At 39.8% G+C, this 27,925-nt stretch overlaps 2 protein-coding genes across 20 annotated transcripts in view; both read right to left on the bottom strand.

Moving 5' to 3' along the window:
• PLCB4 (phospholipase C beta 4) overlaps positions 1-27,925 on the bottom strand; it is a 411,761-nt gene that overhangs the window by 104,475 nt on the left and 279,361 nt on the right. For all 19 annotated transcript variants that reach the window (XM_050745049.1, XM_050807506.1, XM_050807512.1 and 16 more), the window contains 5 exons: positions 13,827-13,906; positions 11,253-11,306; positions 3,234-3,315; positions 2,126-2,226; positions 1,406-1,463 (listed from right to left, as the gene is read on the bottom strand). In XM_050745049.1, the coding sequence (XP_050601006.1) occupies positions 1,406-1,463; positions 2,126-2,226; positions 3,234-3,315; positions 11,253-11,306; positions 13,827-13,906 (375 nt within the window). The remainder of the gene's footprint in view (positions 1-1,405; positions 1,464-2,125; positions 2,227-3,233; positions 3,316-11,252; positions 11,307-13,826; positions 13,907-27,925) is intronic.
• LAMP5 (lysosomal associated membrane protein family member 5) overlaps positions 1-27,925 on the bottom strand; it is a 210,034-nt gene that overhangs the window by 152,985 nt on the left and 29,124 nt on the right. The window lies entirely within an intron of this gene.

Raw genomic sequence — 27,925 nt, 5'->3', positions numbered from 1 at the left:
TGAACCAAAGTGCATGAAGAAGCCAAGGGACATAAAACAAAACAAAACAAGAAACCAAAAAACAAAAGGCAGAAGAGGGGGAAGGGGTTAAAGAAACAAACAAGGCAATTTAACTTCTGAGCAGCTGTGACATAAGAATGTGGATAATATCTGGGTAAAGATTATGAACATTGTATTTATATGACGAAAAACCAGTGGAGTGGAAAAACTTGAAATGTTTTCAAGTAAAATGAACACTGTATTGTACATGAAGGATTATTTGAGAGGCATCTGTCTGATATGTGGGGTAGGACTTTCTCTTTCTTGCATCAGTGCATTTACACTTTAGTTAACATAGTTTCTAAAGTGCAACCTTTATAAATTTGAAGTCACTGAACCTTCACAAGGAAAGAAAAGAAGATGTAATTTGTCTCTATGAAGTGGCAAATTAAGGTCTGCCTTTTTATCTTTTCTTAAGATAATACCTTTTATCTGTCATGATACCGTCTTTTCTGGCATTTTCTCTTTATATGGTATAATGATTAACTTAAATTATTTTGAAACAAAAGCGTATTGTCCATCCTTCACTTAAACTCTTATTAACGTGTTAGAAAAAAAAGTGAATTTTCCATTTTGGATTAACAAGATTCTTGATGGGTTTCACTGAAGGGAAAACATTTTTTGCTTGTGTGAAGAAAAAAGCAGTTCATTTTAGTTGTAATAAAAGTTGCAAACTTTTTTTGTTCTAAAATGTTTTTCTCTTGTGCTTAAGCAAATTTTATCAACCAGTTTTGGTTGTTAAGTTAATCACATTATAAAATTAGCTCTGAGCTTGTTATAAAAAGAAAAAGTACAAATTTAACCTGCAATCCTATTGGCCTAAAACTCAATATATTTTCACCCAGGAACTCAAGTGTTTTGCTTGTTGTCAAAATATTCTATTTGAGCCAACATATTTTTCTTACATGCAATCCATTAAAAGACAAAAATAAAGCTTTCCAGTCCATGCAAAGGTATGAGATAAAGTTAGCAATGGAGAATCCAACTACAGTCTAGTAAACTCAGTCCATTCTCTTTCTATTTAATGAGATCAATAGAAAAAAAAGTACCTTAAATATCATCTTGCAAAAACAAAGACACATTTACTTAAATGAATATATTATACAATTCACACATACACACAGAACCAGAGCTACATATAACAGCCAGAAACCAACAAAAAGCGGTGTGCAAAGCCAACGTGAAGAAAGCACATGAACACACAGGGCAGCAGCTGATTTTTGCACCTGGTAAAGCCATAATGGAAAGATCAGCAGGTCAGAAGCAAAGCGAATAAGGGCACATGATGCAGGCATGCAATGAGGACACCAGAGAAGGCAAGCCACTGCACACAGACTTTATGGAGTTAATGTATGAAAAAGCTTACTTCATTTAGAAAGCTCACTAATTGGTCTACCGTTAAATAATCAGTTTTGTCTCCATTGCTGAAAAGAAATTTATTAGAAAAAGTAAGTTTTTGTATATGATGCTACAGTAGGTACGATTTACATGTTGACATTTGTTGATGATAATTCTAAACTTATTTTCTAACCCTGAAGTAGTGGTGAATTCTTAAAATGGCCAGAGACTGTTCATAAGGGGAGAAAAATACAACAACAACAACAACAACAACAACAAAAGAAAGAAAACACTCCCACTAGGTCACAGAAAATGTCTGCAAATTTATTTATTTATTTATTTATTTTTTTACCATTTTCAGAAGATGTTACTTCAAAAACAACATGTAAGTCATCCATTTGAAATAATTGGAATGAATGAACTTTTCAAAAACATATTAACATTCCAAATTGAATCTAGTTAGTTCACATAATGGGTTAATACCTAAAGGAGCAGGTTAAAATTGTAGGTAGTTAGTAAAGCCAATGCAAAAAAAAAGTTCCAGGTGCTGCAATTAATATATGTAAAAGTTTCTCAAAAACTCAGAGTGAACTTTTACACTGATAAACTATGGGGTGAAAAATGTAACCCTGACTAGATATTCCTAGATACTACCAACATACTATATTAAAATAGGACAAAAACGTTTTAAAAATAAAAAAGGACAGTGATAATATTTATATGACACTTCCTCATATGTGGAACTTACATTTTTTTGAAAAGATCTTCTATATCTGTCCGAGGACAAATCTTTTGTGTCAGTTCATAGAACTTTTCATAAGTAAATGCCATGGGCTCAATTTCATCATTCTGTAAGGAACAAAATCATGTTATGAATCACAGAACCTTTTTTCCCTTGGAGGGTGAGAATCTATGAAGGTTCATGAAGCAAGGTGAAGACCACTTGGACTCAGGGCCTTCATCTCTGATTCCTGCTGACAGAAGCCCGGAGGCCAACTTGCAGGCACTGCCAGGCCATCTCCCTAAAAAACAGTGCGTGTACATCAGTTTTTCTAGTTATCACGCTGCCAGATTCTGTGTGTGTGAACACCTGGCTACAGCTGGGCTTGCTCTGGGAAATACCCCAAAGAATGACTATAAACATTTCCTCCAACTCACCTTGAGGGAGAAAAGTGTCTGCCTGAGGGATGCTGAATAAATCAAGCCCAAGGTTTAATTATGCTTATTTAGTGAATTTTCACAAGACCATGTGAAGGGGCTTAGGGTAACCATGTAAGATTTTACTTTTCATACTGAAATTTATATTTCAAATAGGACTTATTAAAATAGTACCAGGCTTCAATCTTTCTTGAAGTCAATAAATTAATTTCAATTTTTTTAAATTTGAAGGGCCATGAATACAAATGGTGTGGGGAGAGATGCTTCACAAAATATTGCACAACCAACTTGTAGAACTGAATTTATTAGTTACTTATTCATGCTAATGTTGTGCCTGGTTGAGGCAGTGTTGGTGAGCTTCTTTAAAATAAACTGTGTAACACAGCGAGCTGGCCTTCATTTCTCTTTCTTAAGAAAGGTAACAAAAATCATTCGAAGCAAACTATTTACATTTTTAGAGATTTAGGTTAAAATGCCCAGGAAACAAAAGGAAGGAAGGGAGGAAGGAAAGGAGGGAGGGAGAGAGAAAGGGAGAGGGAGGAAGAAGAAAGAAAAGAAAATTAACTGTACTATATGTCACTGACATATAATTCCAAATCTAATTGAGATCAGTTTAATATAAATAATCTAGCTCATTACATATGAGAAGATAAATAAACAAAATGGTTTTAGAAATACATTGTTAAGTTAATGAATACCTTTCCACTGGGAAGACCTAACTCCTTGAGTGCTTGAAAGATCACCTTTTCTGTTTTCCCCGATGCAAAGGTTCTAGTAATACTAGGGCAGAAAAGAAAGAAAGACACATTAGAGTTATTGTTCATTATGTTTTCTCTGATGCAAAGATCCAGGTCCTACTATGGAGAGTGAGACTAGGGTAAAAGGAAAAGGAGAATAAAATTACTTCTCATTTGCTGATGTTTTTCATTTCCCAAACTAGTTCCTCCAGTGTCCCTCTGGTTCCCGGAGCTGGTTATGCTAGTGATGCAACTTGAATCTAAGACCAGGGGTCCCCTGGTGCTTGGGAGAACAAGGGGCAAGGGACACTGGAGGGACACACATTTATTTTTTATTTTTTTATTATACTTTAAGTTCTAGGGTACATGTGCACAAGGTGCAGGTTTGTTACATATGTATACATGTGCCATGTTGGTGTGCTGCACCCATTAACTCATCATTTACATTAGGTATATCTCCTAATGCTATCCCTACCCCTCCTGTCACCCCATGACAGGCTCTGGTGTGTGATGTTCCCCTTCCTGTGTCCAAGTGTTCTCACTGTTCAATTCCCACCTATGAGTGATGGTTTCCAGCTTCATCCATGTCCCTGCAAAGGACATGAACTCATCCTTTTTTACGGCTGCATAGTATTTCATGGTGTATATGTGCCACATTTTCTTAATCCAGTCTATCATTGATGGACATTTGAGTTGATTCCAAGTCTTTGTTATTGTGAATAGTGCCACAATAAACATGCGTGTGCACGTGTCTTTACAGCAGCATGATTTAGAATCCTTTAGGTATATACCCAGTAATGGGATGGCTGGGTCAAGTGGTATTTCTAGTTCTAGATCCTTGAGGAATCGCCACACTGTCTTCCACAATGGTTGAACTAGTTTACAGTCCCACCAACAGTGTAAAAGTGTTCCTATTTCTCCATATCCTCTCCAGCATCTGTTGTTTCCTGACTTTTTAATGATTGCCATTCTAACTGGTGTGAGATGGTATCTCATTGTGGTTTTGATTTGCATTTCTCTGATGGCTAGTGATGATGAGCATTTTTTCATGTGTCTATTGGCTGCATAAATGTCTTCCTTTGAGAAGTGTCTATTCATATCCTTTGCCCACTTTTTGATGGGGTTGTTTTCTTCTTGTAAGTTTGTTTGAGTTATTTGTAGATTCTGGATATTAGCCCTTTGTCAGATGAGTAGATTGCAAAAATTTTCTCCCATTCTGTAGGTTGCCTGTTTACTCTGATGGTAGTTTCTTTCGCTGTGTAGAAGCTCTTTCGTTTAATTAGATCCCATTTGTCAATTTTGGCTTTTGTTGCCATTGCTTTTGGTGTTTTAGACATGAAGTCCTTGCCCATGTCTATGTTCTGAATGGTATTGCCTAGGTTTTCTTCTAGGGTTTTTATGGTTTTAGGTCTAACATTTAAGTCTTTAATCCATCTTGAATTAATTTTTGTATAAGGTGTAAGGAAGGGAACCAGTTTCAGCTTTCTACATATGGCTAGCCAGTTTTCCCAGCACCATTTATTAAATGGGGAATCCTTTTGCCATTTTTTGTTTTTGTCAGGTTTGTCAAAGATCAGATGGTTGTAGATGTGTGGCATTAATTCTGAAGGCTCTGTTCTGTTCCATTGGTCTATATCTCTGTTTTGGTACCAGTACCATGCTATTTTGGTTACTGTAGCCTTGTAGTATAGTTTGAAGTCAGGTAGCGTGATGTCTCCAGCTATGTTCTTTTGACTTAGGATTGTCTTGGCAATGAGGACTCTTTTTTGGTTCCATATGAACTTTAAAGTAGTTTTTTTCCTATTCTGTGAAGAAAGTCCTTGGTAGCTTGATAGGGATGGCACTGAATCTATAAATTACCTTGGGCAGTATGGCCGTTTTCACGATCTTGATTATTCCTATCCATGAGCATGGAATGTTCTTCCGTTTGTTTGTGTCCTCTTTTATTTCACTGAGCAGTGGTTTGTAGTTCTCCTTGAAGAGGTCCTTACAATCCCTTGTAAGTTGGATTCCTAGGTATTTTATTCTCTTTGAAGCAATTGTGAAAGGGAGTTCACTCATGATTTGCCTCTCTGTTTGGCTGTTATTGGTGTATAAGAATGCTTATGATTTTTGCACATTGATTTTGTATCCTGAGAGTTGCTTATCAGCTTAAGGAGATTTTGGGCTGAGACGATGGGGTTTTCTAAATATACAATCATGTCATCTGCAAACAGGGACAATTTGACTTCCTCTTTTCCTAATTGATTATTTTTTGAGACAGAGTCTCAGTCTGTCACCCAGGCTGAAGTGCAGTGGCGCTATCTCAGCTCACTGCAATCTCCGCCTCCCAGGTTTGAGCAATTCTCCTGCCTCCCCCTCCTGAGTAGCCAGGACTATGGGTGCACACCACCGCACCCAGCTAATTTTCATATTTTTAGTAGAGATGGAGTTTCACCATATTGGTCAGGCTGGTCTCAAACTCCTGATCTCAGGTGATCCACCTGCCTCAGCCTCCCAAAGTGCTAGGATTATAGGCGTGAGCCACAGCGCCCGGCTTGGTATACAAATTTTTGGACAAAAACAATGATAAATTCTGATGCTACCAAATTATCTTCTTATGCAAAAGGAATGTGACAGATAAGACAGTAGCTCTAGAACAAACCCTCATGTTGACGATATCTGGGCCTGGGGAAAAGGAGATGGCCCCTTACAACTCAACCCATGCCTTCAGTTTTTCTTATCCTGGTTCCCACACTTAACCACAGTTGACACAGGTGTGAACAGACATATTTTGTTCTTGTTTTCAAGCTAAGCACCCTTGAGCCCCTCTGAAATGTCAGCTGCCTCAAGGATTAAGGACTTTATTATGAAAATGATGGGCTGGGTGAGGGGGAAGGGGAACAATTATCCAACGTTTCAACAAATCTTGGTAATACCCCAAGACATAGTATTTTTGGATAGCCTTTTAACTAGAACAGTGAGCACCAAGACTAGTAGAATAGATAACACCTTGATGAATACACTTTCTGGTAATGATAAAAGTAGGAGAGACTCTCCATTATAAATGTGTTGGTGCCACTCAGAATGAAAGCTATTAAGCAGAGGACTTGATGCCCTGGAACACCAAACTTATCTCTGACCCATACCTTAGCCACCAAGGAGGCTTCACTCGCTCCCTGATTGTGTTACCATGATAATTTAATTTTAACTCGACATTCAGAAATCCAGCTTGACTTGAGGATGGAATTTTACTTCTATCCATGAAGGCTGGCTTTGGAATGCCTCCCCTGTGAGCACAGAAGGATGTTTAACAGCATCTCATGCCCGGCGTTTTTGTACTTTCCACCATCCATGCTAAGTACAAGGCAAGCTCTAAATGAGAGTGCTGATAGTTCATCTTTGTAAGTGGGAGAAAGCACCACTCCAGTGGCAGAGTAGGACTTCCCAAAATAGACTAAGAAGAAGTAGCTTTAGGTAAATGAATTATGTGTTCATTCACAGCTTTATTGTTTCATGCCAGGTCCAAGAACACTTCAAGTAGTACATTTTTAAGAGTTCTTGAGACAGTTGTATTCAAATATAAGGAGGCCTGTGAATTCTCTTTAACAAATCTACAAATATGGGAGAGAATATGTATGTGACATCAATAAATGGTTAAGATTCCTAGTATAGAGGGTGCTATGTTTATATTTTTCATCTCTAGAGTTCATATAATTTTTATACATTAAATTGGGATAAGACAAAAATTTTCTCGCCTTTTTAATTTAGGGGAAAGTAGCTGTTCAGGGCGACTTTTATTTCATAAAAAGTTTGTGTTAACCTAGCTAGTAAGACTGGTAGGATCTGGCACCTGCTATCAGGAGAAGAATCTCTGCACAGCAATCGCAGAGGTATCCCAGCTAACTGAAGCCTCTGTTAGATTTGGACATGCCTGGCATAACAAGATGAAAACTGATCAACATGGGCATGAATTCAGCGGGTACGGAGCCTGAGCCTTTCCGGTGAAATAGAACCTGGGTACCAATAGGTTCTATTTCCTACACAGGAACTGAATCTTTGGCTAGGGTTTGGCCAGATGCCGAAAAATAGAAAGTAGAAGAATGTCTCAAGGGGAAGGGAGATGGAGCGGGGAAAGAGGAGAGATAATATCGTGGCTGTGTTTCATGGGAACATAGAGTATTTACAAAGGGAATGTGATTTACTCAAATCTCTAGATAGCCCCATGTCCACATAAGCTTAGTGCCTCATAGCTAACTGGTACTCAATGAGTTTTTGTTGAATCAAAATAAACCACCGCCCATTCCCCAAAAGAAATGCTACAAAAGCAAACATCCCTGAGTTGTGTCCAGTCCTATTAGAGTCCTGGTTAAATTCTATTCCAGGGGACTTTGCAAGTGGCTAAAACAGCAGCGATCCTATAAACTAAGGGAGTCCTACTCTTTGCTAGCTGGCACAGGGTCTGCAATCTACATAATGGTTTTAACACCACATTCTGAAATTTACAGAGAACTCTTCAGTGAAGGATGGGGCAACTGCCCCAGCAGAATCATATCTTCTTCATGCGCTGCTGGGCCTTCAGGATATGGATGGGCTGATTATATAGGAGTGCTTCCAAGACTGCACCTGCGGCTCTCAGCCTTCTCTAACACAGCCATCTTGTTTGAGATCTCTTCCAGCCCCTGCCCACAACTAATGTCTGGCAACTCATTTCTCAATTTTCTAGTCATTGGTGTCCACTCCAGGTTACGAGGGAGGAGGGAAGGTGGCAAAAGAGAAGTGTTATTTCCAAAACTTTGGTCTGAGTGGGAGGATAAACTGAGTGTGAATTTGTGAATTGGAGAGAAAGGCAGACTGCATGGGTTATGTACACAGCAAGACAAGAGAAGAGGGAGATTTTCTTCATGTTTTATTCCTGCAACTTCCTGGATATTAAATTTTGGTTTAATGCTAAACAGCAGGAACACTTCCCAAGCTACGTAATCACTCTGAAGCCAGATCTCTTTTAATATTATGGACAGTACACTAATAGTTTCCATTTTAAAACCTTCAGAATGATAGTGAAGAAATAACGTTTTTATAGTATTTACTCTTCATATCCATTAAAACATTCACAACAATTTCCACCTAACTCTTGGCAGCTCATTCACCAATAGAGTTATCTGATTTTTTTTTTTGGCATGGTATCAATTTTCCATCAACTCTAACAAATTGCCCCCAAATCACAGCTGCCTTGTGTCAAACACCTGTTAATACTGGCAAGTACCACGGAGTCCATGTAAAAGAGAGCTAAAGAAGACACCAAAATATCTAAGCTATTTCTACAAAAATGTGGTAATAATTTTTTATGTGAACATGTTAGATAAAAATCAATGGAATCAGAAACGACTTCAAAGCTTGTATGACAATGACTTGATTCGTAGGATACATACAAATGAAACCAAGACTGCTGGTTAGAAGTGCTTTGATCACAATCTATGTGTCTCTACTTTGCCCATTTCCTGAACCTTATCTTGGAAGAAAAAGCAGGATAGTAAGGCATGTAAAAACACATCCAGCCTACATTTCTATTCTTCACACTGCTTTGTGCTGTCTGATTTTAAATAAAAATGCAATAGCCGTAGGGTACTGGGATACATTAAAATAATTGTTCTGCTATTGCTCTACTGAGCAAAGGATTTTAAATAAGGATAAGCGTAAAGTATCTGCCAATAGCCATCATTCAAGGCTGCTAACAGGGCTTTTTTCAAACTTCTAAAGTAGACAAAAAGTTGACTTGCTAGCAAGTTATGAAATAAAAGCAGAGAATCCTACAGATAGATTTGGAAAGACCACAACAAATGCATGAGGTCTGTGATTCAGTAAGCCCTCAATAAAGGGTTAAATTAAAAAAATATATTGTCCAAGGTCTTCTTCATGACTTCTATGCTTTACATTTTCTCGATATTTAAGTGGTCACATGGATACTTTAGGTCATGATTGTTTAATACACAAGACTGAGAAAAACGACGACTTCTGGGACAATTCTGTTAAATATGAAAAGAGTAATGTCAAGGGAGTATGGAGATAGTCTCACAGGGATGCAGAACAGAAGCTGCAGAGCAGAATGAAACAGCTGAGAAGGGAAGGTGGGAAAGGAGAGTCAGAAATGGCCAGGAGCCACCAGCACATGCCACTGCTCCGTGCATCTACACAGATGCTGTGCACTCGGTGACCTGGTCATCTCTGAAAGAAAGATCAATTCTAAGACAGGATTCCATCTAGTAGTTCTGGGGTTTGTTTGTTATTATTTGTCGATTTGCTTATTTGTTAAAGTGGTGTCCAGAGAAGTGAACATAAACCTGAGTCTGGAGAATCCTGGAAGATAGAGTTGGTATCTGGAGAACCCATGTTTGATTCTGGTCATGGGCTTAGGTTCATGAATCCAGATACACGCCTGTCTTCATGTGAACAGCAGATGCCCTGGGACCCAGCCCAACTTCTGGAATTTCCATGAATGCTTAAAACAAACACCAACCACAAAGGTACTAGAGAGTGGTAAAGAATTCCCATCACTGCTGCCGAAAGAGTTTCCAACTGCACCAGAGACCATGTGTAAACCCTAACCTCTGGAAGGACGTGAGAAGCAGAAAAGAGGGATGCATGGGGAATTCTCAGAGGGTGAAATCTGTCTATCTAAGTATCAAAGAACACATGTGGAGCACGTATCCTGTCCATGTTTTCTTTATTCTTGATTCCACCCAAGCCTTTTTATTTATTTATTTATTTATTTATTTATTTGTTTGTTTGTTTTTTGAGATGGAGTCTTGCTCTGTCGCCCAGGCTGGAATGCAGTGGCAGGATCTCGGCTCACTGCAAGCTCTGCCTCCTGGGTCCACGCCCTTCTCCTGCCTCAGCTTCTCAAGTACCTGGGAGTATAGGCGCCCACCACCAACCCCAGCTAATTTTTTTTTTTTTTTTTGTATTTTTAGTAGAGACGGGTTTCACTATGTTAGCTAGGATGGTCTTGATCTCCTGACCTCGTGATCCACCCACCTTGGCCTCCCAAATCCTGCTGGGATTACAGGCGTGAGCCACCGCACCCAGCCCCAAGCCTTTTTATTCTTTGTCACTGTTACCTGCATCAGGGCAAAAGTGGAAAGGACAGCTCCACAGAGTGTGTGGTGTCAGTTACAGTACACGTAGAGAGTAGGCAGCACGAAGCCAGAGGAGGAGCCCTATCTACCCTGAGCACCAGATGAGCAGCAAAGCCCAGAATGAAAATGCTCTGTTCAGAGGCATCACAATTCTCAAGACATGGTCCACACCCTTCCACAGTAGGTGCACAATATAATCTTTAAGTTTAGCTAACAGTTGCTCAGGGCAAATAAGCAAAAGAAACATAAATCCTAAAAACCCACTTATTTGCAGATTTTAAAAAACAGTGCTGGCCGGGCGCAGTGGCTCACACCTGTAACGAGGCGGGTGGATCATGAAGTCAGGAGATCAAGACCATCCTGGCTAACATGGTGAAACCCTGCCTCTACTAAAAATACAAAAACAATTAGCCAAGCGTGATGGCAGGTGCCTGTAGTCCCAGCTACTCGGGAGGCTGAGGCAGGAAAATGGCGTGAACCCGGAGGCGGAGCGTGCAGTGAGCAGAGATCTCGCCACTGCACTCCAGCCTGGGCAACAGAGCGAGACTCCATCTCAAAAAAACAAAACAAAACAAAAAAACAAAACAAAACAAAACAAAAAAAGTGCTACATTTTCTGATGTATTTTAAGTTGTCAAAGTACCTCTTTTGCCACCTATTTTGACAAAAAAAAAAAAAATGCAGCTTTACTTCCGTAAATGATTTTTACCAACTGAATATAGCATTTGTCAAAGCAATTGAAACTAAGATTCCAGAAATATCTTTAAAGCATTTAACACATAAATACTTGTGAAAGGTTCTCTCTTTGGTTTGGGATCACAAGGGTTGATCCAGGGCATGGACAGCAGATAGGAATGATTACTTACCTCCTAACTGGAATTTTACCATTTGTGTTGGTCATAAATGCCAATTTCATCCAGCTGCAAAACAATAGCAATAACACTGCCTTAATGTTTCTTAGGGTGAACAGCTTCAATTCTGTTAAGAACTTTAAAACAAAGTTCATTCAAATCAAGAACATTGGTTCTGAAAATCAGACAATTATGTACCATGAGATGAATTTAGGGTTGTCAGATTTAGCACATAAATATACAGAGCTCTCAGTTAAACTTGAATTTCAGAAAAACAGTTTTTTTTTTTACTGTAAGTATATTCCAAATATTCCATAGGATATACTTATACTAAAATATAATTTGTTTCTTATCTAAAATTCATATTTAACTAAGTGTCCTCTATTTTATCTGGCAACCCTAGCTAAATGAGATGACTGCATGCTTGCAATGAGCAAAACACATCGTTTGTACTTATTTGCGATTGGTCTGCTCGAATATTGCTCTGTAATAATATATTAAAGTGGTGGGAAATGCAACTGCACGGTGACACCAGCCAGCCTTGTCTTGAGGACTCATGAGAACTCATCACTCCCAGCTCCTAGTGCTGCCAAGTACTGATCACATGGGTGCCTCCTTAATTTCCAGTGGTAAGACTAGTTCATCAACTCAAATTGATGGTGAACAATTCCTTGCTTTCCCCAGGCTTTCAGGAGACTCAGAACCTTTATCTGTACTTTGGAGCTAGGACTCTTCTTTGCTAATGACTCCCATTCTCACTGTTTCCAATCAAAATGTGCTAACAATCTGCAGAACATGATGATGTGGTAAAGTTTCTGTCTTAAGTTTCATAGACGCACCACTAACTACTTTAATAAGGGGATGTTTTAGGGATGAAGGGAGTAAGCGAAGAAGATTGGGCAGAAAAAAGAGTTAAGCAAAGTTGTGGTCTCAGATGGAGTTTGATTTAGCTTGAACTCACGTGAGATTGTGAGTGAACTCTCATGTGATTTGTGCCAGATTTGGCAGTAAGAGGGATGGCCTACTGTACCCCATTGCAGCTCATCATTGGCTGTGGACTTCCCGCCAGAGGAGGGAAGAGTATAATCTTCCAGGAATGGGAGTTCCCCTTCAGCAGAGGGCAATGTTCTGAAGAAGCGGACAGGTCTGAGCCCTTGGTGAGCCCATGCCCATGGCAGATGATGGCTGGGTGAACACCAGCTTCATAAAGGGATCTGGGCAGGATGTTGCCAGATCTCATGTCAGCTACAGATATTTGTGTCACTCAGGTATAAGTAAGCCTTCTAAAAGTTTTTGACCTTTTAGGACTATCAGTGCCTGAAGTCATAACATCAGAATATCCACTGGGTTTCTCTTTAAAAACACATGCCAGGGCAACTGCAGAGGAAAAGGAGAAGCAGCTGCACAACAAAAGAAATAGATAAGACGAAATAACTTTCCTCCACTAAGAGGATGAAAGAAAATTGGAGGGATACCATAACAATTAAGGTAAGTAGTACTGAATAAAGAATACTTTCCAATTTCATCTGCATGGTAATTTTGATGGGGACAGTGAGGAACAAGTCTAAGAATTTGCCATGGTGAAGCTCGGATTTATAGCCTAGAGACTATACCTGTAAGCACCTGCTACAATGACCAGAAGATAAGACATGACAGTACCTTTAGGACTAACCTCTTGGCCCATTGCCAAGTGAGTATGATGAATCACACTCATGATGCTCGGGCATAATTTTGAGAGATGCAGGCTTATCCCTGCAATTTCTCGACATGGTTACTCTTGGCACCTCACAGCTGCCTGCCAACGGCCCTGTGAAGGCAGATGGCCCCCACCTTCATGGATCACTGCTTTTCAAACTGGCTGACATTTGACTTTGGCTAGGATTCCTTTGTGGGTGATTTTCATGTCACCTTGAAAGGTTAACTTGGGTAGGATTTAAATCTACTACTGTAGTACTCCTCTGGATTTCAGATACTGTAAGCTGGAGTAATTCCTTCTTTCATGGAAACAATAAATTCGGAAATCACCATTGGATCCTTTATCAAATCTTTAAATGACTGAATCCTACAGAAAAAAATTCAGAGGTATCTTTGAATTCCTGATTGTGTGCTAAACAGGGAGCACAGCACTTGGGGCTCAGGCTTCTTTTTCACTCTAGCATGGGTGTGTTGGCAAGTGCTTCTCTTGGCCACACTCCTCATTTCTCAGTTTTATGCAGCAGAGGATTGAATTATCCCAGCACTCAGCGATGGCCCCAGACATGGGCAGAGCTGTCTGTCAGAAAACTCAGTCTGGGGACACAAAAGCCAGTACCCACAACTGACAGGATACAGAGTGACTCAGGTTCCAGTGTCCTTTGGCCATCAACTATTCTTTTCATATAGGTTTTGGGCTGTGGGTTTATCATGCGTACCCTTTTAGGTGGTATGAAGAGTACCGATGTGTGTTGGCCAACTCCAAGGTCAGGAGCATGGAGGGAAAGGCAAGTAGGAATTTGCCTGAGGAGGAAGGAACCACCTAAACTTCATCTCTTCATCTGACCATTTGTTTGATAACTGCCAAGAAGAAAGAGTAATGCAAACAACACTCACTGTTTCTTGAGGCACGTCATTGGACTGACATTGTTGGCCCTGAAGTTGTGTATGATTGATCTCAGGCCTTCTACCCATTGCTGAAAGAGAAAAAAAATATTCTTGGTGAGCAAATCTGCTGGAGTTAAATAGAGTGGTTTTTATTGGATAGATTGTATCCATTTTGTGTAATAAAAACACAAACTCTTCTTTTGTCCCTTTCCTGTTGCACAGTCATCTATATTTTGCCTGCTCATATTTTATTCTTTAATAAACAGCTTTCATTCTTTCCATGAAGACAAATGTGCCATCTCTTGTGCCATTAAACTCTGGGCTGCCACAAAGGAATGCTGCCCACTGATTGACTTGTGAAGCTTTCCATTTGCGGCTTGTTTAAATATAAGCCCTTTTTCAGTTGCTGACAATCTTAGTTATTTCCAACCAGCATTATACAATACATAATGACATATTTATTTTTATTTTAGAGGATAAATGCATAGGGTTTCATCAATTTTATTGTGTGATCCTTTCAATCTAAGAGTTTGTTACATATCTTACCTGACTGTGTTTTCCAGCAAAGCCTTAAAAAGTAAAATGTTCTTTGATTGCCAGGGTGATCAGAGCAAACAGCGATGTGTTCACATAATTTCTGTATAAGGCCTTGGACCTCACTTGTAGTTCATACCATCACTCCATGGATTTACAAGGACAAGTGAAGGGAGATTGTGCATGGCAGTAGAGGAATTTGGGTCTCTAAAAGGGCATTTACTAGAAAAGCTTAGCCCATGAATTAAGGCCAAATCTGCCCTTGGGTCCAAAAACTGATGCCAATGAATGCCATAAAAGAATCACACCCTTGGCAAAACACTTCATAGCAAATTGATATTGTGGGTTAAATAGAACTGTGGCCCACACATAAGCTGATTCCTTACCTTCTTAGGTTTACAGCCTGACTGCTTAGATTTATGGCTTAGTGCTGAGGAAGGGAAAATATCTTGGAATAGACAGTAATATAGATGTAAACTCTATCTGCACTGTCTAGTATGGTATCCACTAGTCACATATGGCTATTTAAATTTAATAAAGTTCAGTGTCTCATTTGTACTAATCACATTTTACATGCTTAAACACCAATATGGGGTTGATGGCTCAGACAGTGCAGATAAAGAATATTTCCATCATCACAGATGGGACTGTTGGACAGCACTGCCTAGTAGAACCAGGTTTAAAAAAGTCAAGCAATTTAATCTCTGTAAGGGCAAAGGTGATGACTACATTCCAACAGAGTATGGTTTTGTTTTGCTTTGTTTTTTGCTGTTTAACATTTCTTTTAATTGTGTTAAAAATGGATATAACATAAAATTTATCCCTTCACCGTTTTTAAATGAAAAATTCAGTGGCAGTAAGTACATTCACGTTGTTATGCAACCAACATAAACAGTCATCTCCAGAACTATTTTCCTCTTGCAAAACTGAAACTCCATATCCATTAAATAACTCCCCATCCCCCCTCCTCTCAGCCCTTGATTAATATTAATACCATTCTCCTTTCTGTCTCTATGATTCTGACTATGCTAGGTGTGTCATATAAGTGGAACCATACAGAATTTGTCGTTTCGTGACTGGCTTTCTTCACTTAGCATAATGTCCTCAAGGTTCATCCATGCTCTACCATGTATCGGAATTTCTTGCCTTTTAAAGGCTGAATACGCTCATCTATTCATCTCTGATGGACTCCTTGTCCATTGTGAATCGTATGTCTACTATGAACATTGGTATCCAAATAACTCAAGTTACTGCTTTCCATTCTTATTTATGGATAAATAACCAGATGTGGAACTTCTGGATCATAAAGTAATTCTATTTTTTAATTTTTAAAAGAAACACCATACTCTTTTTCATCGTGGCCATACCATTTTTCCCCCCCACCAACAAAGGACTGCAAATGCAACAAGGGAACCCTTTTGCTCAAGGGTTCTAATTTGTCTACATCCTCAACAACACTTGTTATTTTTCTGGGATTTTTTGTTTGTTTGTTTTCTTAAGTAGTAGGCAAACTAATGGATGTGAATCTAATAGTTTTTACTGATCCTGGTCATACCTAACAGTTTTCTGAGGGAAGGCTCAGGGGTTATAAGAGGTAAATTTTCTTTTGTGACTAGCAAAAGCAGAGCTGTAAATAGCATCGAAAGCCTCAGCAAGCATAATGGTGGAGTCAGGATTCTGAAGGAAGAGGAAGAAATGAAATAGTAGAATTAAAGAAATGCCTCAATTATTTTTCATCGGCAGACCTCACTTCCTCTGTCAGGCTAAATATGGACTATAACTCCCTGGAGACTATCAAATATCCTGTTATTGACCTAACAAACCACAGGCCCACACAGAGTTTCCCAAGAATAGACAGAAAAAGCACAAATAATTGGGTTGGCATTAACTAGGATGCATTTTCTCAACCTGCAGGCTTATTATATGTTCCAAAACAAAAAACAAAGTCCATAGTTTGCTAAGACAAAAAAAAAAAAAAAAAAAAAGTGGACAATTTCTGAGACTGTTCACTGAGATTTTTCTGATCATTCTAATTTAGTTGTTTCTCGAGATAAATTACAGTGGTGGTGCACTTTGAAGAGGCTTAAACAACTTTCATCCATCTTTCGAACAGACAACACTGGCAAGGAATCTTGTTTATTGTGATGGAAAGGTTAGTGAGAGTGACCTTTAAGGCCATCACTCCAGTGACAGGGCCCATGCTTTAGTTAGTAGGAAATGCCACCAGCATCCTCAGAAGCCCTAAAGGGCACTGGGAGGGAAGGTTGCTGCCTCTTTCTTCTTGCAATGATGAAAAGTGAGGTCAATGGCCTTGCCTAAGGTCACAGAGCAGCTGGTGCAGGGCAGACAGGCAACAAGAGCTCTGTGGTACATTCTTCGTGTTGGAGATTTTTATTTTCACTCAATGGCTTGCCCATACTTCTCTCCTCATGACATGGTAAAGGCCCCTTCTATTACTGTTCAGGTAAAGTACACGTAACATAACAAGGGCAAAGGACTGTAGGAAAAATACTAATGCTTCTTTGTCTTGTTGTTGTTGTTTAACATAAAATAGATGAAATGCCAGCAGGTGTCAGCAGAGCCCTGGAGTTTTGTTGGAAAGTAGTTTACCAGGAGTAAACTAGATGACTATCAACTTGTTTGACCATTTCCAGACTAACAGAAGCAATAAACCACGAATTGGATAATTTTTTGAATTGCTGAAAATAAGCTCCTGTGGTAATCATCTACATAGTGACCAAGAGGCGCATTTTCCAGTTTTTGGAACACAAGTCATTGGCTGGATGGCAACATGACTTGTGCCACAGTCATGAGACTGTGATGACTCCTGAGATGACTCCTGCCACATTGGGCACTTTCCTTCTGGTCTGGCCACCCCAAGCCAAAGCCTGAGTCTGGGTTCTAGGGAACCAGACCAGAGGAGGTCATCTCTGATGTTCAGATCACCATAGTTTCCCTGCTTCCCTAGTAGCTTGTTAATTGTTACTGTTCTCTCATTTTTTTAACCTTTTCTAACCATTCCTAAGTTAACTTAAAGCGTATTTCAGCCCTTCTAAGAAGAAGGGGGTGATGCCTCCAGCTTTGTTCTTTTGACTTAGGATTGTCTTGGAGATGCAGGCTCTTTTTTGGTTCCATATGAACTTTAAAGCAGTTTTTTCCAATTCTGTGAAGAAACTCGTTGGTAGCTTGATGGGGATGGCATTGAATCTATAAATAACCTTGGGCAGTATGGCATTTTCACGATATTGATTATTCCTATCCATGAGCATGGTATGTTCTTCCATTTGTTTGTGTCCTCTTTTATTTCACTGAGCAGTGGTTTGTAGTTCTCCTTGAAGAGGTCCTTTACATCCCTTGTAAGTTGGATTCCTAGGTATTTTATTCTCTTTGAAGCAATTGTGAATGGAAGTTCATTCATGATTTGGCTCTCTGTTTGTCTGTTACTGGGAACAAAGCTGGAGGCATCACACTACCTGACTTCAAACTATACTACAAGGCTACAGTAACCAAAACAGCATGGTACTGGTACCAAAACAGAGATATAGACCAATGGAACAGAACAGAGTCCTCAGAAATAATACCACACATCTACAGCCATCTGATCTTTGACAAACCTGAGAGAAACAAGAAATGGGGAAAGGATTCCCTATTTAATAAATGATGCTGGGAAAATTGGCTAGCCATAAGTAGAAAGCTGAAACTGGATCCTTTCCTTACTCCTTATACGAAAATTAACTCAAGATGGATTAAAGACTTAAATGTTAGACCTAATACCATAAAAACCCTAGAGGAAAACCTAGGTAGTACCATTCAGGACATAGGCATGGGCAAAGACTTCATGTCTAAAACACCAAAAGCAACGGCAGCAAAAGCCAAAATTGACAAATGGGATCTCATTAAACTAAAGAGCTTCTGCACTGCAAAAGAAACTACCATCAGAGTGAACAGGCAACCTACAGAATGGGAGAAAATTTTTGCAATCCACTCATCTGACAAAGGGCTAATATCCAGAACCTACAAAGAACTCAAACAAATTTACAAGAAAAAAACAAACAACCCCATCAAAAAGTGGGCAAAGGATATGAACAGACATTTCTCAAAAGAAGACATTCATACAGCCAACAGACACATGAAAAAATGCTCATCATCACTGGCCATCAGAGAAATGCAAATCAAAACCACAATGAGATACCATCTCACACCAGTTAGAATGGCAATCATTAAAAAGTCAGGAAACAACAGGTGCTGGAGAGGATGTGGAGAAATAGGAACACTTTTACACTGTTGGTGGGATTGTAAACTAGTTCAACCATTATGGAAAACAGTATGGCGATTCCTTAAGGATCTAGAACTAGATGTACCATATGACCCAGCCATCCCATTACTGGGTATATACCCAAAGGATTATAAATCATGCTGCTATAAAGACACATGCACACGTATGTTTATTGCGGCACTATTCACAATAGCAAAGACTTGGAATCAACCCAAATGTCCATCAGTGACAGACTGGATTAAGAAAATGTGGCACATATACACCATGGAATACTATGCAGCCATAAAAAAGGATGAGTTTGTGTCCTTTGTAGGGACATGGATGCAGCTGGAAACCATCATTCTTAGCAAACTATCACAAGAACAGAAAACCAAACACCGCATGTTCTCACTCATAGGTGGGAACTGAACAATGAGATCACTTAGACTCGGGAAGGGGAACATCACACACCGGGGCCTATCATGAGGAGGGGGGAGGGGGGGAGGGATTGCAACTGGGAGTTATACCTGATGTAAATGACGAGTTGATGGGTGCTGACGAGTTGATGGGTGCAGCACAGCAACATGGCACAAGTATACATATGTAACAAACCTGCACGTTATCCACATGTACCCTAGAACTTAAAGTATAATAATAAAAAATAATTAAAAAAAAAAAAAAAGAAGAAGGGGGAAAGAAAGACTCTTCAAGGGACTTGAGGGCTTGTGCTGAATTGTTTGGAGGGCAAGGAGAGAAAGAGAAGCTGACTCTAATTCTTTCCTGGAACTTTTGACCTCTCCCCTGGGACTCCTTAAATTTATTTTCACCACCCAGACTCTGTCCAATTTCCAGGCAAATGTTTAGACCTTGCCCTTACCCATCTATCACCTTTACTCCAGGAACATTATGACTGACATAGGCAAAAATAATCTCTTTCCCATGAAAATACAAACGTAGAGAGACACAGATACAACAAACCCAAACAAAAAATACTATGAACTTACACTGAGCATATATTTTACTTTTTTCTTTTAAAAATATTGCTTATGTTATGAAAACAATATTTAAATTGTTTCCCCCATGTTTCCCCCATGTTATGAAAACAATATTTAAATATGCTTCATAGGAAAATGTAAAGCAAAGAAATATACACTAAGAAGCAAACATCGCCTCAAATCTCATGACGTATATTAAGAATTGGCCACCAATAACATTGTGCCATCAGTATTTCCTTTTTGTTTTTCTAAGATGGAGTTTTGCTCTATCACCCAGGCTGGAGTGCAGTGGTGCTATCTCGGCTCACTGCAATCTCTGCCTCCCAGGTTCAAGTGATTCTCCTGCCTCGGCCTCCTGAGTAGATGGGATTGCAGGTGCCCGCCACCATGCTCGGCTAATTTTTATTTTTATTTTTGTACTTTGAGTAGAGACGGGGTTTCGCCATGTTGGCCAGGGTGGTCTCGAACTCCTGACCTCAGGTGATCTGTCCACCTCGGCCTCCTAAAGTGCCAGAATTACAGGCGTGAGCAACTGCGCCCCAGTCTGCTATTGGTATTTCTAACCTTTCACTAGGCACAGGCTGGTCTGTCATCCTAAAATAACTAGTCCTGTTATTCATCAGGCAGCACTATTTCCAATCTTAGAGTTCCAATCTTATCTCTAGTTTTTGATCCTGAAGAATTATTTTTAGTCTTTAGTCAAAGAAGCATATTGTCAACGGAAAAATGAACAGAGACCCTGTGGCACTCTCCAAGTTTGTGACATGATTTTCTCCAAAGGGACTCAGTAGCATCCTCCTTCATCTTTTGATGTTTGGCTCTGTTTTCACAGAAGATACTACTGGTGAAGTCATCTTAACTAAGTTGTTCAAAAGTTAACTAGAGGCTTGTTATTAAAATGTAGTCCAGGGACCAGCAGCATCAGGATCACCTGAGAACTTGTTAAAATGCAAATTATCAGGCCCCAGGTTGAATCCATCTTTAGGATGGGAAATAGGAATCTGTGTTTTAATCAGCCTTCCATGTGATTCTTTTGCACACAGACACACACATTTAAGAAGCACTGTTCTAAACCCTTACTACTCAAAAGGCCCCTAGACCAACAGCATCAACATCATCTGGGAGCTTGTTAGGAATGCAGAGTCCCAGGTCTCATCCCAGAACCATGGAAGCAGAACCTGCATTTTAGCAGGATGCCCAGGTGACTGGTACGCACACTAGAATTTGAGAAGCATAGGTCTAAAAGAGCAGCCCCCCTCAACTTGGAGTTCTCCTTCCACTGTTCATATAAGATGTGAGTTTGGTTTTTGTCTTTGTTTGACACACAACAAAATACCATATATGGGTAGCTTATAAACAACAGAAATTTATTTCTCACAGTTCTGGGGACTGGGGAATCCAAGATCAAGGTGCCAACACATTCGGTGGCAGCTTTCTAGTTCACAGGTGGTGCCTTCTAGCTGTGTCCTCATGCAGTGGAAAGGGCAAGGGGGCTATCTGGTGCCTTTTTAAAATAAGGACACTAATCCCATTCCTGAGGTCTCCATGCTTATGACCTAATCACCTCCCAAAGGCCCCATCCCCTAATGCCAACACCTTAGAGGGTAGGATTTCAGCTTATGAATTTTGGTAGGACACAAACATTCAGGACACAACAGTTTCCTAAGGGAGCTGCTGTTTCCGAGAGTGACTACACATGGGATATCCTATCTCATAGTGATGGCCCTGGGAAGAGCCCCATGGTTCCAGACTCATTCTTGGTTTTTGTCATGTCCCACCCTACCTGGGCTGAACAAATGTGTTCACTAGAATGGAAACTCTGACCTGCACATTTTTAGGGGATTGAGGTTCACATTTCTTGTATGTGGAAGCAAGAGGATGCAAGATGCTACAGGCAGCAGCTTTCATCTTCTCTATGTCTGAGCTGGAAGAAGAATCAATGACAGGGCCATCTGAAATATTTAAAACATGGGAACTTCTTGGTATTGGCAACTCATAAATCTAGATCGAGGAATTTTTTTGTTGTTTTCTTGTTTTACTTTTATTTTTGTTTTGAGACAGGGTTTTGTTCTGTTGCCCAGGCTGGAGTGCAGTGGCCACAATCACAGCTCACTGCTGTCTTGACCTCACTGGGACCAGATGATCCTCCCACCTCAGCTTCCCAGAAGCTGAGACCACAAGTGTGAGCCACCACACCCGGCCAATTTTTGTATTTTTTGTAGACATGGGGGTCTCGCCATGTTGCCCATGCTGGTCTCAAACTCCTGGGCTCAAGTTATGTACCTGCTTGGGCCTCCTAAAGTGCTGGGATTACAGGCATGAGCCACTTCACCCAGCCTATTTTTTGTTTAAGTGAATGGAGATAAGAAAAAGTCGGCATTTTTCAAGTAGCTACTTTCAAGGTGCTTAATTGCTCTATTAATTAGTTTTAATCTGCTCAAATAATATGTCAGGAATGTATATGATTTGAAATATAGATTTTGACTCCTTGGCACTGTGAGTTCTGTTAAGACCTAAAGGGCATTCAAGAGAAATAAGACCCATTTCCATGCACTTGGAGCAACTATGAAGCTTTTCAAGTACAGATTTCCACAGGATCTAATCTTGTCTAAGATAGAATTCCTTATAAGGTGCTTAGATGTAAAACTGCAACATTTCACAAATCTCCAGATGAATGCTATTCAGTGCAGGAACTACACCTTCATCTTAAGCTAGAAATTTAGTCTCATGAAAGCATTTGAGCTTTAGCTTGCCACGAAATATAGCCAGTGCCTCAGATTCTAAAATAAATAGGGACTGTAGATAAATCACCACCAACATGTTTCCTCTTATGAGTCTATAAAAGCACGGCAAATGAAATCATTTCATTTTAATTAGGAGAAGGTTTAGTTGGCATTAAATTGTCAGTATTTAACTTTGAGGGCAGGATAAAGGGAAGAGATTTCCAGCTGGTACATTGTTAAAAGAACTATGTGAATAGCACTTAGAGACTAGACTGGTAGTTCCCAGCACCTGTGGTACATTAGAATCACCTGGGGGAACTTATAAGCCATTTCAGAAGCCTGGGTCTCACCCTAGAGATTCTAACTAATAATTAGAATGTGCTTGGGCTATCAATTTCCTTTTTTAAACACTACAGATAATTCTAACGTGAACCTATAGTTGAGGACCACTGAACTAGATGATGTGAACTAAATTTGGTTTGGGCAGGTGTTTCTCAAACTTTAATGTGCATTTGGATCACCTGGGGGCATTTGTGAACCACAGCATTGGATTCAGTAAGCCTGGCGTCTGCATTGAGATTCCGCATTTCTAACAAGCTTCCAAGAGATACCAGGCAGGCATTTGGGCTTGCCAGATTCCTGTGCCCTGGGCTCACAAGGATACCAGGGCTTGTACCTTATTTCTAGACAAATTGTGTATTTTGAATACCATGAAGAGCTCCACCAAAGAAAAGGTAGTTCCAGTCTGCATTATGCCAGAGGTTCTCAAGTGTGGTTCCCTTGATCAGCGGGTTGACCATCGCGTAGGAGCTTACCATAAGTGCCCATTCTCAGGCCCTATCCCAAATCTACGGAATCAGCAACTTGGGGGCAGGTCCCAGCAATCTGCATTTTAACAAGCCTCCAGGTGTCTATCATGCAGCAACCACTCCAGTAGGCGAGTATCAGAGCACCTGGTGCTAATGAGAGAAAAAATTAACTGAAGGGGATGTGTAGGTGGCCACGGAAGGGTAGGCTTGTTTTATTTTGAATTAATTTTATTGAGGTATAATTTATATATAATGATTGACTTTTAAGCTTTGATTTAAATTTTTCAAATGCTAACTAACCACCTTTAGGGTGATTACTTAAAATTTTAAATTCTCATTCCCTGGTTTTGCATGAAAATTCACACACACCCCACTGCATGTGTCGAAGTATTCGAAAGAAATTTACAGGTAACATAAAAGCAATGTAGGCACCCATAGTGAGGTTGGGTAAGAGGGTATTTCAAGCCACAGGAAATTCAGGAGCTGGTGATTTCCAGCAGGGAGCTGGGCCAGAGGAAGACTGTTGGAAGTTACAGCTCCTCCTGCTTGAAAAAGTTCTGGTCTGGAAGATCTGGGCTTCTTGGGATAACTCTTACTAGATGATTCAGTACAGAAACCAGACAGAGGTCTACTTCTTAGAATTGCGGTACATGATCAGAACATGGGCCACTACAGAAACCAGACAGAGGTCTACTTCTTAGAATTGGGGTACATCAGAACATGACTTGGGCCACCAACTGCCCAGTCTAGACCTAAAGACCAAGGCCAGAGCCAGTAGAGCAGCAGGAGGAGCCAAAAGCTAAGGGCCAGCATTCCCAAAGCCTGGGTCCCCATTCCCACAGCATTTGGTCCAGGTCTGAGGCCTGGGAATTATAAAATCCCAGCAGCAGAGGTGGAGAGTGAGAAGCTGATGGTACAGGCGGGACTTGACAACTGAAATGAACATTTTATCTTTCTAAAGTATTCATCTAGGTCACTAAATCCAGGATAAAAACCCAGGATAGAAAGCTACATCAGTGAGCTTGTGATAATGACTGACAGCAACCTACTCCTGAAACTGGTGGCTAAAAAGCAACAGGAGTTTTGCCCCCCCGTCAAAATTAGAAAGACAACCCAATATTAATTTCAAAAGCCCTTGGGAAGTCAGTAATAATCCTCATAAAGTTTTCAAATTCTAAAAGAGAAGAATTGAAAGGGGGAAAAAGAGAGCAACTGGGTTCTCTTTTTCTTGACAGTCTGAAGCTGCAGAGTAAAGTTGATGAAAGTGAAAGAAGAAATGTATTAAGTGCCATATGATTTTTAAATCACCCTCAGAGCATGCTGAATGAGTATTTGAGCAAGAAATAAGCTGCCATCTATGAATATGGGTGGCTGTGTTTGAAAGATAGAACTGAATGGGTGAGGATAATATTTATACATTCCTAGACAATATTAAATCATATGATTCTTTCACCCTCAGAGCATGGTGAATGAGTATCTCTGCAAGAAATAAGCTGCCATCTATGAGTATGGGCGGCTGTGTTTGAAAGATATAATTGAATGGGTAAGGATAATATTTACACATTCCTAGACAAAATTAATTTAGTCAGTCCCAGAGAGTCAAAACAGTGTATCAGCCTGGCTGGTTATCTTAACAACACTGGCCAGTTAGGTCAAAAAAGGCCTCTAAATAGCCACAAGAAAGAAGACGACACCTGCGCTGTTCTTGGTCATCACTCAGAAGCTGCAGTCCCAAACTTTCATACCAATGGCTTTCTTTGTTAGCATTCCTTAGACACAATTTTTGCATTGCCTAAGCCTGATTCTATATATTAATAGATACCCTGTAGCAATGTCCTATTGGATCTATAAAATCTCATCACAAATAATTGCATCTATTTCCAAATATCTACTACAATAAATATACTGTTATGGACACAAAAGATCAGGAGAGAAAAGTATATACATAGAGTATACTTACATTAATGCCTATGTTCACTTGTGCTTCTGATTTTAGATATACAACACATGATGTTCTTTAGTGTCTGAAAGTCTGCAGACCAACTACATTCCTACACCCCCAGAAATCTTTCAAAAAGAAAATAAGACATTTGGTTTATTTTATGTAACATTATTTGGCATCCAAATGGAGAGCTCTAAAAGAATGGAGGGATTTTAAAATGTTGAGAAAACCAAAAGCATTATCTTATGCCAGTCAGCAACCATCAGTTTTTTGACAGCATACTTTTGGTCTCAACTCAGTCAAATTTGTAAAATTCTGTTGGTATGGGATGAGTAAACAGCTGGTGAATTAAAAGGTGTTCATAAAGTTGTTTCTTTAGTTAATGGCCTGTATTTATAACCCCCACGGTCACATTCTTCCTGACATGTACTTGTTGACAATGTTGGCAAATTAAGTCATGCCAAAGTAAATAATATTTCAACTTGATGACAATCCTACCTGCTTAGCCTGAGATCAATATAATCAATCAAGAAGCCTTTGTCTAACTCTCAACTAGGCAGCATCAACCAATTTAGTTCAGGCAAATCAAATCTATAGGTAATTCTATAAACTAAATAGAACTTTCAATATAAGAGCTACTAAAAGGAATCTAAATTGGTGGGCTTGAGTTTCATGACCTGGTTCTCTCTCTTTTAAGGTAGTCGCACCACACACAGCAGAAAAAAGCGAGGAGCGAAGACAAGTGGAAGTGGAAAAATAGGGAAAATAAATAGAATATTTATGGTAAATATGAATAAATGAATGCTTAGATTACATCATTGTTTTGATACTTCTAGAAAAATATTGAGCTGAATAATGCCTCTACAACATAACTTACTGACTTTTCTTAAGTACCACACTGGTTCTGAAAGATTTTAACGGTGTCACACCAAAAAAAAAAAAAGTTTAGGAAACAGCTGAATAGCTTTCCTCCTTGCTGAAATCCACGTAAGAATAATACTTCTTCTGAAAGTGCTACCAAAAAGAAACCTGTCTAAAGGCTTTCTCATGCTTAGCTGACCAAACAACCCCCTTTATATGTGGACTTTTTAAAGGAATCCTTTTTTCAGGCCACTAATTCGGGAAGTACTACTGTATGACTATAGCTCCCACAGATAATGATCTTAAAACATTGGCCTAAAACATTTGATCACACAGTGTTACAGGTGAAAGGGGCTGTTCGTCCCTGCCTGCCCCGTTTTTATATGGATAAGCAAAATAAGCCAACTGGTTGCACATGGTGGCTCACGCCTGTAATCCCAACACTTTGGGAGGCCGAGGTGGGTAGATTACTTGAGGCCAGGAGTTTGAGACCAGCCTGGTCAACATGGTGAAACCCGGTCTCTACTTAAAATACAAAAATTAGCCGGGCATGGTGGCATGCACCTATAATCCCAGGTACTTGGGAGGCCAAGGCACAAGAATAACTTGAACCTGGGAGGTAGAGGTTGCAGTGAGCTGAGAACACACCACTGTATTCCAGCCTTGGGGGACAGAGTGAGACTCTGCCTAAGGGAAAAAAAAGAAAAAGAAAAAGAAGCCAACTGTGAATTGCAGCACAGGGTGGTGGTAGAATTCAGGATCTAGAGCACTAGAGACAGCCACTGCCTGGGTCCAAAACACCACTTACTGGACGTATGGCCTTGGAAAAGTCAAGTTACTCAACCTCTCTGGGCGTCTTTATTTGTAAAATGAGGATAGTCATAATACCTGTCCCACAGACTTGTTGTGAGAGTTAAATGAGATAATACATATCAAGCACTTTGAACAGTGTCTGACACAGAATATAAACTATTTTCCAGCTGCTGTTGCTACCATTATTAGTATTATTAGAGGCCAATAAATCTTTTCCATTAAGAGCCAGATAATAAATATTTTAGGCTTTAGGGGCACACGTTGTTCTCTGTTGTTTAGTTTTCCTGTTTTTTTTTTTTTTTTAATTATTTTATTTTATAAAAGTCGCTTCAAAAATGTAAAAGCCATTCTTAGTGCATTGGACATACAGAATCAGGCTAAGGGTTGTGTTCAGCCCATGGCCTGCACCTGCCAACCCCAGATTATGATCATTGAATTACTGGCTCCAGATCATAGAGCTTGGAGGCAACAAAGTCTCATGTAATACAAGGGATTCTACTCACCTCTTCATACCATCCATTTTTAAATTTTGCCACACAGATGAGAAAACATACAAATACATGTAGGCCCATGTTAGCATACATTATGTTCCCAATGGCAATTTTTTGCTAGCACTGGAAACTGGGGCTATGTGGAAAATGGAAAAGCAATTTAAAGTCAGTGACATTTTTCTCTCCCAGGGGCCAAAAGGTGAAATACAAACTTCACATTATGCTTCTAGTGCAATTAGAGTAATTCATTTTGCATTCCCTTGGTGGAGTCATTTGATAACACTTGCAACTAGGACAAAATGAGCTCCTCGGGGCTGGGCCTAGAGTCTCTTTTTATGAAACCTGTCAAGTTCATGAAATGCAGTGGTGAGAAAGGCTCCAGCACTGAAAACTATGTGCCCCATGAAGAGCACAGCATTTCAAACACAACTGTGAAGGAGGCTGGATGATTTCTAAAACAGCAAGAGCTGAGCGCCCATGAAAATCCACCTCATGGATCATGGGGATTTGCAGTTACATTGAAGCCTAACAAAAAGCTTTAATTTAAACAGGAAAATGCATATAATAAAATGCAGTATATTAAACAGCATGAGTCCAACTACATATAAAAAGGAAATTATGTGGGTAATAAAAAGACACATTAGAGTGGTTATCAGCGCCGTGGGGAGAGGGGACGGAGAGGAAC

Source organism: Macaca thibetana, chromosome 10 (assembly GCF_024542745.1).
Source record: "Macaca thibetana thibetana isolate TM-01 chromosome 10, ASM2454274v1, whole genome shotgun sequence".
NCBI classification, from domain to species: domain Eukaryota; kingdom Metazoa; phylum Chordata; class Mammalia; order Primates; family Cercopithecidae; genus Macaca; species Macaca thibetana.
Note: the sequence above shows the minus strand (reverse complement) of the source record. Positions and strands in the feature narration are given on the sequence as shown.